The sequence below is a fragment of the Cornus florida genome, unplaced genomic scaffold, assembly GCF_030987335.1.
Source record: "Cornus florida cultivar Cherokee Brave unplaced genomic scaffold, ASM3098733v1 CherokeeBrave_3.0.0_Hap2_Chr07, whole genome shotgun sequence".
Taxonomy (NCBI): domain Eukaryota; kingdom Viridiplantae; phylum Streptophyta; class Magnoliopsida; order Cornales; family Cornaceae; genus Cornus; species Cornus florida.
The window spans coordinates 36,872,973-36,883,977 of NW_026775577.1; the positions used below are offsets into that span (position 1 = coordinate 36,872,973).

Genomic DNA, 11,005 nt, shown 5'->3' on the forward strand with positions numbered 1-11,005 from the left:
AGATGCAACACTGTGCAAAACGTAAAATATGTTACCCAACATGTTTTTGTCATTTTTTTTTTCTTCTTATACTTTTCATCGAATTGGCAACAAAAATGGTTGCCAAACATGCCACTGCTAACTTAAGTATTTCTACAGAAGTCATGGGGACAGGAGCGGAGCCAGGAATTTTGATTTTGGGGGGCCGACCTAGTATTATAAAATTACATTTTTTTCAATTGCCTAAATAAATAGATAGAAAACTTATATGAGAAACAAAATCAATTTTTCTATAGCAATCGTTTCAATTTTTTTAAAATGTTAAATTTTTGAATTTTTTTGTTTTGGATATTTTGATTCCTCTTTGGCAAAGATATACCATTTTTATCTTCATGAAATATTTTTAAAATAATAATTCTAACTAAACAAATCTCACAAGGTTTAATGAAACACGATTATCGATTATCAAGATCAAAATAAAAAAATACTTTAGTAATTTATACAGTGAGTAGTTATAGAAATTTTCACTTACAATTAAAAATATTACCATATATAATATCATTATTGTTGTTGGCATTCTTGGCATCGTGCTCTCACACTACCTTAGTTTTCTCTCTTTCCATGCCTCCAAGACTTGTTGATGGAGATTAATATATAATTCTGAAGAATTTTCTTGTTAATGCTATCATTAGAGAATGTCTGTAAAGAAAATTTTATTAGATATGAAGGACATTAGTATAAATTTCTTCTTTTTCTCTCATGGATTCATATAATGAATATTATACATGTCTATAATATCATTATTGTTGTTGGCATTCTTGGCATCGTGCTCTCTCACTCCCTTAGTTTTTCTCTCTTTCCATGCTCCCAATACTTGTTGATGGAGATTAATATATAATTCTAAAGAATTTTCTTGTCAACACAATCAAGAGAGAATGTCTGAGTAGAAAATTTTATTAGATTTGGAGGACATTAGTATAAATTTCTTCCTTTTTTTCTCATGGGTTCATATAATGAATATTATACATGTCTATATGCAAATGAAGTAACAATTTATTGGGAAAAGATTGTAATAATAATGAACTTACAATTTCTTTTTAACATGATTTGGGTTTCAAAAGTAAGGCTTAAAGATTCCGAGTTGATTTTTTTGGGGGCACAAGTTAAATTTATTTTTACTCTCTATTTTTTGGTGCCCTAAATGTTTTCGTTTTTTTGTTTGGGGGGGGGGGGGGGATCATAACTTAAATTTATTTACAATATAAGGGATAGTAAAAATAAGGGTTAAATGTAAAAAAACTCCTTTAAACTATTGGCCTATTGCAACAAATTCTCTTGAACTACAAAAAAAATTCTCTTAAATTATTAATTTGTTATAGTTAAGGACAATCCGGCTGGAGGATTGATTGGAAAAATCAAAAGATAAATACGCCCTTACTAAAACCACATAGTTTTGGGAGTTTTAAAGCAAACGGATTCAAAAGACCAAAAATCCCTTTCTAATACAAGGTAATTTCTATATTAGCATGTGATATAACTAAATGATGAGGCAACTGAAATCTGAACCCCGAATAAAATATTTGACAACACAATCAAACATATCACTTGACTAAAGAAACCAAACGAACCCCTCTTCCTCATCAAGCCATAACTGTGTAACGGAAAAAATCCCAAAAAGGCAACGGAGACTAGGATGCCGAGGTTGTTGGCGATGAAGACACTAGCAAAGGTCTTGGATTGGTAAATTGGAATTTATTTTGGATTACATGAGATCATTAGTGTCATTCTCTGTAATATATATATATATATACACACACATATATAGGAGTATATAGGGATGGGTGATTGATTTTTATTTTTATTTTTATTTTATTATTAATATTATTTTTGCCTTCAATCGATTATGGTGTTGGGTGATTTTGGAAACAAGATGGAAATTATGGAATTATAAATCATAAACAGAGTGGGGATTAGGGTTTCGGTTATGGAGATTGGGATCGATGGGACCTGCGATGGACCTGAGGTGAGGGTTCTGGAGGTTCTTTGGACAATCGGAGAAAGAATTGCAAGAGCAGGTAGTTCATAAGGAAATTTAGTCAGATTCTATATATACATACATACATACATACATACATAGAGAGTTACCGATTTTGGGAGGGGAGAAGAAAGGTTTATGTGCGTGTGTGTGTGTGTGTATATATATAGAAAGAGAGTCTGACTGAACCAATCCCTCCAACTTTCTCCCTCCTATTTTGCCTAATTTTTCCTGTAAAAATCAAAACAACAATATACATATATATACTAGAAAATTAACACGTGCAATGCACGTAAAGAAAAATTTATATTAGATAAATAATTGGTATTTTATATATTATTTTATCTCAAAATAAAATAAAATTGACTTTTTTTTTTTTTTTTTAAATCAAAAAATTAATTTAGATTTACGGAATAGATGTTAATTCAAATTAAAATATTAATATGATTTATATGAGGGTTTTAATCATCTTTCTATCTAATTATTAAATACATTATGTTAAAATAACTTTTTATATATTTTATCTCTACCAAACACAATTAATCAATTAATTATATCAATGAAAATTTATTTCGATCAATTCTTAATGTATTACCAAGAATTGAGAAAAATGAATTCAGAAATTTATAACATGGCGAGTGTAAAAATAACTATATTGTATACTAGAGTGAACTGTGGTCAAATAGTATTCGCAATGTGGTGCAATATTACTAATTATTATAAACAATGAGAGTTAACACACTATGAATCAATATTCTGAATTTTTATATTTTTCCTTTGGAAAGAGCGTTTTATCCTTTTGGGAGATCGAAGTTCTGCTATTGGATGATTGTCAGTGCTAAGTTCTTCTGTTGTATCATTGTCAATGCTAAGTTCTGTGCCAAGTTCTTCTGTTGTATCATTGTCTCGGCCAACTTTTTTAACTGCTTGTGCGACGAAGAGGCCTCTGATTAATTCATCATTGTTGTTGTCTATTTTCACCAGAAACATAAATGACTTCCCTTCACATCTTTTAACAATGTCACTGAACTCATTTGTTTCTTCTTCCTTCAAATATTTATAAGAAAAAAAAAAAAAAAAAACTAACCTTATTTTTCTTTTATAAATTATATATATATATATATATATATATATATATATATATATATAATTTATTATATAATGTAATGCACAATTTTTTTTTCTTATATTAAAATATTATTAATGATTCCAAATTGTCACCTCATTTTTTAGTCGTAGAAGATCTTCCAAACAACAATTTATTAGTGACTGACAATCATCAAAAACTGTTATCTTTGCTTCTGCATTTGTATCTGTCACTTTTAGTCGCATCACAAATCTGCATAATGACCAATTACAATAATAAGTTATTTACGTTTATAAAGTTTTTAAAACTAAGGTAATTTTAAAACTAATAATCATAATAACAATTGAATACCTTTGAACGCATTTTACATTCTTTATGTTGCAATTGGTACAAACAATACCACTGTTCAGTAGTTTGACTTTCTTGTTGCATTCCATACAAGCGTCGTACCATGGTTTCTTTTCATTTTCAATTTCTTGAATTGTTGCTTCGAAATAATAATTTGTTTTCTAAACAATGATAAGTAAATTTTATTTTTGTATGAATAATTTTTAAAAAAAAAAAAAACATTTAATAAGAAAACTAATATAATAAATTAAATAATTATGGAAAGTCTATACTAAAAAACAAATGTATACAGATTCATACCATAAATGCAGTTTTTGATTTTCCAATAATCTTGTTGAGATAAATTTTTTCGGCTCCATCAAAAGCTTTAGATTTTGAATTCATAATGAGAGCACCTATATCATTGCCGGATATAGTTTTATCAAACCTGCATTTGTAGTATGTACGTGTGATAACTTAATTTGTATGTATGTAATGATTACTATATATATTGAATACTTTAAAGTATTTAAATTTATGGATCAAAGTAACTATTTTTAGCAGAAGAAAACAAACCATTTTCTTAATGTGTTTACTTCGTCGATGTCCATATTGATCTGCAATGTGGATCCTGGATGTGTTTGAAGAGCGACACCTTAAAAGTACAATTATTTAATTATATATTTGTAGCATCATAAGGAAAGATAGATTGTAAAATGAGAACATTGATTCAAAAAAAAGGAAAGAAAAATGAGAACATTGATGTCTATTTATATGTAGTGTACCTTTGCAAATGTTAACTACCACATTTGTTAAAGTGATTATTGGTCTCTTGTTTACCATTTTAATTATTTTTTGTCCTTCATTTTCTGCAAGATCTGCCCATAATGTCAACGTCGTCATTCTTGACCTGTTATATAGTTTAATAATTACTTCAAGTATTTATTCTAAAAATAGGAATTTGTGAAAAATAGTTTTACTCACTTTGTATCTATTATAGTGATGTTACACATTTTAGATATTCAATCACTTTTCTTCTTAGATTTGATCAACATGGAATTTGCTTGAACAACGATTCCGAAAGCATCTGCAAGCTTAACAAGTTAGTTTCATATATTCAATTGAGATATATTGTGATTCACAATTGAGTTCAATGTTAAAAAATATATATATAAACAAAGATTTGAAGGGAACTAACCAATTGTCTCTTTGCTGTCAATGTGTTTGTTTATCTCTTCGAAATCAACAAAATTGTAATTTATTTTGTTCAAACTTATTTTTTCTTTCTCAATGATTTCAATTGATGTTTCGGTTGTAAACTTTAATTCGAATTCCTTGTGAACATTTCTATATTTGTGGTTCACTCGACTCACAATTCCATTAGAAATTATATAAGTTTTATGAAGAGCTAGGGATTCCTTGAATATGGTGACCACATCATTGAACAATGCAGCTTGAATTTGTGTTCCCTAAATTGTAAAAGATGATCAAATAATATTGACATTTATATATATATATATATATATCATATATCATATATCAATATCAAAAAATATAAATATAGAATACTAAAAGTAATGGCTAATAAACTTACTTCTTCATCCATTAGAATTACTTTCAATATTTGGCCTGATCCTTTGTCATTATGGTAGTTTTCAACATTTCCTCTACGAAGTACAATCACCTTTATTGTCCAATTCCTTTGCAAAACATCTAGCGAATTTATAGTGTTAAAAGTACATTGGTTCCTCATGTTGAAGATTGTTTCTGTAACACAAGATAAAAACAATAATACGTTTAATGTAAGTGGAAAATTGTAAATAAAAATAATAATAATGTAAGTGGAAGATTGCAATATATATATATGAAAACTTTCTTACATGCTTGGCAACAAAACCTCTTTATAGACAACATTTTTTGTATATTTAGCATTGCCTTCAATTCTTTGGTCTTTTTTAACATAGACTTTAGTTGTCGACATTGATGTTCCTCTAGATAACGCCACATATAGTTGTCCATGTGAGAATACATGCTCTGGAAGATATATTCCTACATGAGGAATTGTTTGCCCTTGTGCCTTATTTATTGTCATTGCAAAACTTAATCGTATTGGAAACTGTTTTCTAGTAAAACAAAAAGGCAATCCCTCACTCTCTGCCGGGGAAAAAGGTATCCTTGGAATCAGTACTTGTTTTCCTACATGTTGTCCATGGCAAATTTCAGCAGCGATTATGTTATCTTTTGTGCCACGACATATAAGCCTAGTCCTGTTACATAATCCATTTGCAGGATCTAAATTTCTTAGTAAAAGTATAGGACAATTAATTTTCAACGTTAGTCTATGAGGTGGAAGGCCGTTTGGGAGTAAAGAATTCAGAAATTCTTCTTGGTAGTAGGTACCAGCATCATCATTTGCTTTATCAAAGCTATAGTATGTTGAAGATTCTCCCGGAAAACGTTCAATGAGCTGACCGTTTATTTTATCAACAAAATCATTTCTTGTTGCTAAAATTGCTCGATTAGTTATGTATTCCGCTAAGTGAGAATTTTCTTGAAGGGACGGAAATATAGCATCTATCAATGCATTTTCAGAGTTTTCTTCAATTATAGAGTTTATAACTATCTCTTTCGGTAGTTGAATCATGTTGTCTAATAAAGTCAGCTCCTCTCCGTTGCCTACTCGTAGTAAAAATTCTGTAAATGATTGATCATTTCTTGCTCTCATGTTCTTTTCCAATCGTATTTTCTTCATTTTTTTTTTTCCATAATTTAGACTTTACCAGACTTGCTTCAATAATTTCAGCTCTAGTCGCTCGTGGTAGTACGGGTAACACTTGTCTGAAATCTCCGCCAAAAACCACAACTTTTCCTCCAAAAGATAAATTATTGCCAAGTAAATCTTGTAGAGTTCTATCAACTGCTTCTATTGCATAACGTTTAGCCATTGGTGCTTCATCCCAAATAATTAGTTTGGCTTTTCGTAAGAGTTCTGCAGTTGAACTTTGCTTTGAAATATTACAAGTAGTTGACTCGTCAGCTATGATAGGAATCTTAAATCTTGAATGTGAAGTCCTACCACCTGGTAATAATGAAGAAGCCACTCCAGAAGTTGCAGTTGCAAGTGCAATTCCATGTTCAGATCTAACCTTCGCAAGTAATGCACGATACAAATACGTTTTTCCTGTACCCCCTGGCCCATCAATGAAGAAGATGTTTGGTTGATTTGAGATTATGCATTCAAGTATAGTTTTATATGCATTTTCTTGCTCATTGTTAAGATTTACTATTGCATTGTAATCATCAGACGGAGTAACAATAGCCATTTCGTTGGTGATCTCTCTAGAGGAATCATAACTGTTGGAATCATTCGCATAATCAATATTTGGCAAATCGTAATCATTTATATTCCGGCCCATGCTCATTAAATAGTTTTCTATGCTCTTAAGTGTTTCCATGAGTTGGTAGTCAGGGGAAGAATTGGGGTCGGGTAAAAAATCTTCTGACATAGCTTCAAAATAGTCATCCCAAAGTTTTCTAACATTACTTGGGTCACAGAAAACTATTAAAGTTGCAAAAAGCCTTCGAAGAGCCATTGGCATTTGGAAGCACACAGCATCGTTGAGGCACTCAACAATGCTATTATCGCTTTCAAGTAGACCTCTTCTTTCTGCTGACTCTTTAAATGTTACACATTGGAGACCATTAACATATAATAAATCTTTATATGATGTTGGTCCACGCACATGGTTTAACAATAATCTTAAGTAATACCTTTCTCCTTCGGAAGGGTTGGCGGCATTAACTCGTCCTATTACCGCCTTGTGGTGTCTGGGACTCCAACATTTATTTTGCTTGTTCCAAACATAATGCTCCGGAATCTCCCTATACAAATAGTCTCTACTTATTTCAGATATGGAGTTTAAATGAAAGAATTCTGTCAACATTGTGCGTGATATATCTTCAGAACGAATGATATATTCTAGGTTTTTGTTCTCCCAATACCAAACTGTGTGTTTATTTGGAAGGTGTAATTGGAGGTTGGTAACCGAAGGATACATCTCATTTAAGTTAAACTCATAAAGTCTCCACATTGCTTCTTGTGGTGATACCCATCGTGCATCCTGATATTCTTTTATTTCATCTACGAAATTCCCTCCATCAACATTTGAGATGTGAATCGCAACACGATCATGTCCCTTGTATATATATTTATAGAGATACTTTACTGCTGTTATTCCTGAGCATATCTCGACATTTATATGGCAGTCATATCTCTCTAAAAGATATGGATTATAAGGAACAACCCATCTGTTATCTAACATTGCATTACGCACAAAGACTATTTGGCTGTCTTTTCTTCTTCTGTATATAGGGTATGAATCTTTACCTTGAATCGTATGTTCAACAAATTTACGTGGATAAAGATTTTTACATTTCCCATCCTTCATACATGCATTCTTTTTGTTGAGATCTCCGCAAGGACCATGAATCATATGTTTCACTACTTTCCGATAAAGTGATGGGTTTTCATTCTCAGAAGGAATTTCTGCACAGACCAATTTGTCATATTGTTCTGCATTTGTAATTTTGAATTCAGATTGAAATATGAGCAATATGTGTGCGTGTGGCAAACCTCTTTTTTGAAACTCAATCACATGAACATGCGCTGCCACTTTTCCAAATATCGATCTTTTAAATAATTGTTGTTTCACATCATATAGCTTTGCTCTGAACACTCTAGCTGTTAAATCTGGTCTATCTTGTGGTAACTGTCCAAATTTCAGTTCGTCGCGAATTTCTTTCCAATCAGGATTACAAGTCATTGTAATAAAAAGGTCTGGTTTTCCGAATCTCTGAACCAAACACATGGCATCAAAGTATCGTCTACGCATATCCCTAGGTCCTCCTATGAAAGAAGCGGGAAGAACAACCCTTTTTCGAACTTTATCTCCTCTAGATTCTCCTGCTACAATGCTATCAACAATTCCTTGGTATAATTCAGATCGAATATGTGATTGTTGTGTCCGGTAGTAATCTAAACGAGTCGATTCAAGCTTAATGTACATATCAACCACATATTGTTGCAAAAGTCTTCCAGCATATAATAGAATTGATCGTTCTTTTTCACGTATTTGGAGTTTGTAGCAATAATATTGTCTGCATGAAACCTTTTTTGTTCTTCTTGCTGCATCATCGTAAAATAATTTATTAAAGTTCTTGAATTATCACTTCAATATATATGTGAATCAATTTTGTTTATTTAAATAATATATTGCATTAAGATTTACCTTGTTCAACTCTTGTTGCAATATCATGTTCAAAAATATCTTCTTCACATGTAACATGTTGAACGATACTTGGTTGATGTCGTGTTTTGATATTACGATGCCATCCAATTTCACCAAATGGAAATAATAAAGGGTATTGTAATGGATCATAACATCCAAAGTAGTGCCTTACTCTATGTCTTCTTCCTGAGTGCGCAGTAACAATTATATCTCGTTCTGAACGTGTATTTGAATTTGTTCCTTCTATCCACACAGCTGCAACTTGGTCCGATGAAGGTGAATTGTAAACTCTTTGGTCTAGGCGAACATCATTTTTTATAATGATCTCATAACTCTCTTGGACAGGAATATCTTTTAGCCTTCGGAAAAACTGTTCGTATGGATTTGCAGATAATATCTCCATTAACTTTACGACAATCGGCTCTTCCAAATTTGCATCTTTAAGAATTCTCATTCTATTTTGCAATTCATTATCAGTGTCATAGAAGTATAATTGGAGGTAACACGGTACATTATCTCCAAGTGTAAGTGATGGTAATTCATGGTATACTTGACCTTGTGCACGAAAAGTATAGATCCCGGTCTTCATATTTGATAAATTTTTATCAAGACGGACTCCAAATGATGTAAAGGAGAATATACTATTATAGGCACGCAAGTGACGGCAAAAGTCTACAGATAATGCACTTTGGCTTGTGAACAATTCATATAAATCATTAGGCACATTCGTAGACATTAGGACTACTTCACCATTTGAGCAACAGAAACTTGGAGGTTCGTATTCAAATTTTTTTGCATAACAAAATTCACATTGTGGGACCTTCTTCAACTCATGGGACATTGTGTCATTATATGGTTTTTCCATCTCCTCTCGTTTTCTTTTCTTTATTGAATTTCTTACGTTTTGAATATGGTTGTCTCTTTGGTCAGGTGACAAACTTGCATATCTATTTCTGTAATATGCATTCAATCTAGCACGTCTATTATCGTGTCTCATCGAATTGTTTCACCTAATAATAGAAAATATAAAGTAAATAGAGATGGTGTTTCCATATGAAATATATTTGTCTAATTGAATAGTTCACCTTACAAAGATGATCTTATTACATCTAATTAAAAATAGGGAAAAAAAGTAAATTAAGCTAGTGTTTTCATATATAAAATCGATGTGTTTAGTTGAACGGTCCAGCATACAAAGATCTATCGCGTCTATTATCGTGTCTAATTGAATTGTTCCTCCTAATAATAGAAAATAAAAAGTAAATAAAAATAGTGCTTCCATATTAAATATATATGTCTAATCCACCTTGCAAAGATGATATTGTTACATCTAATAGTAGAAAATATAAAGTAAATTAAGAAGGTGTCTTAATATAAAATCTATGTGTTTAATTGAATAGTCAACCATACAAAGATGATATATATATATATATATATATAATTACAAGCTTTTATGCATTCTATATATTCGTTGAAATTAAATAAGAAAGTAGCTTTACCGGTAAGGAAAAATAAACTATTCAAGACCCTAATAAATGCTTTAATATTAAATGCACCAAAAAAGAAAAAGAAAAAAAGCTAGCTAAAAAAAAATTAAATTGAAAAGTATAAATTTTCCACTCACTTGTAAATTTTATCCCCTTTATTTGAAATTAGTAATGTATTTTCTTTGACCTGCATACGTCATTGATATAAACATAATAAGGTTACTACTTTTTTTAAAAAAAAAAAAGAAATAAATTATCAAAATTTTCTTAAATTTACACATAAATTAAGTCAAGCTTTGCAAACAGTTCCATACATCTGATCAAAATTCTGTTAAAATTACAAATGGTAAGCAGTTGATCACAATAACTAATGTGCAAAATTTTCTGCGATAACATTAGGATTCAAGCCACCTAGCATGAGATTGAAAAATCAGTAATTAAATGATTTAATTTTATATATAAATAATAAAAGACTACTTTTAGAAGAGGTGTTAGTAGTTATTTGAGAAGTATATAATATTATATTATTATAAAAAGGTGTATATAAAAAAATACAAATAGAATACATAAGTGTTTATAGTTAAAAGGTAATTTTTTGAAGAGGTGTTAGTGCGGTTAAAATGTGTTTTTTAAAAGGTGTTTTTGAAGAGGTTTTAGTGCAGTTAAAAGGTGTTTTTTTAGAATAGGTGATTTTAGATATAGGTGTTTGCAGTTAAAAGGTGACTTCTAGAAGAGGTGTAAGTAGGTATTTGAAAAGTCACATTTATTTATTAAAATAAATTAAATGATTTAGTATTGAACA

General features: G+C 30.5%; 1 protein-coding gene across 1 annotated transcript; it reads right to left on the minus strand.

Moving 5' to 3' along the window:
- Positions 1-2,755: 2,755 nt before the first annotated feature.
- Positions 2,756-9,581, minus strand: LOC132316582 (uncharacterized). Its single transcript, XM_059815057.1, has 8 exons — positions 8,717-9,581; positions 6,214-8,613; positions 5,309-6,104; positions 5,169-5,195; positions 3,750-3,876; positions 3,453-3,610; positions 3,236-3,353; positions 2,756-3,061 (listed from the first exon to the last, which is right to left on the minus strand). Exons 1-8 carry the CDS (start codon positions 9,579-9,581, stop codon positions 2,756-2,758), a joined length of 4,797 nt encoding a protein of 1,598 aa, XP_059671040.1.
- Between the last annotated feature and the right edge of the window lie 1,424 nt (positions 9,582-11,005).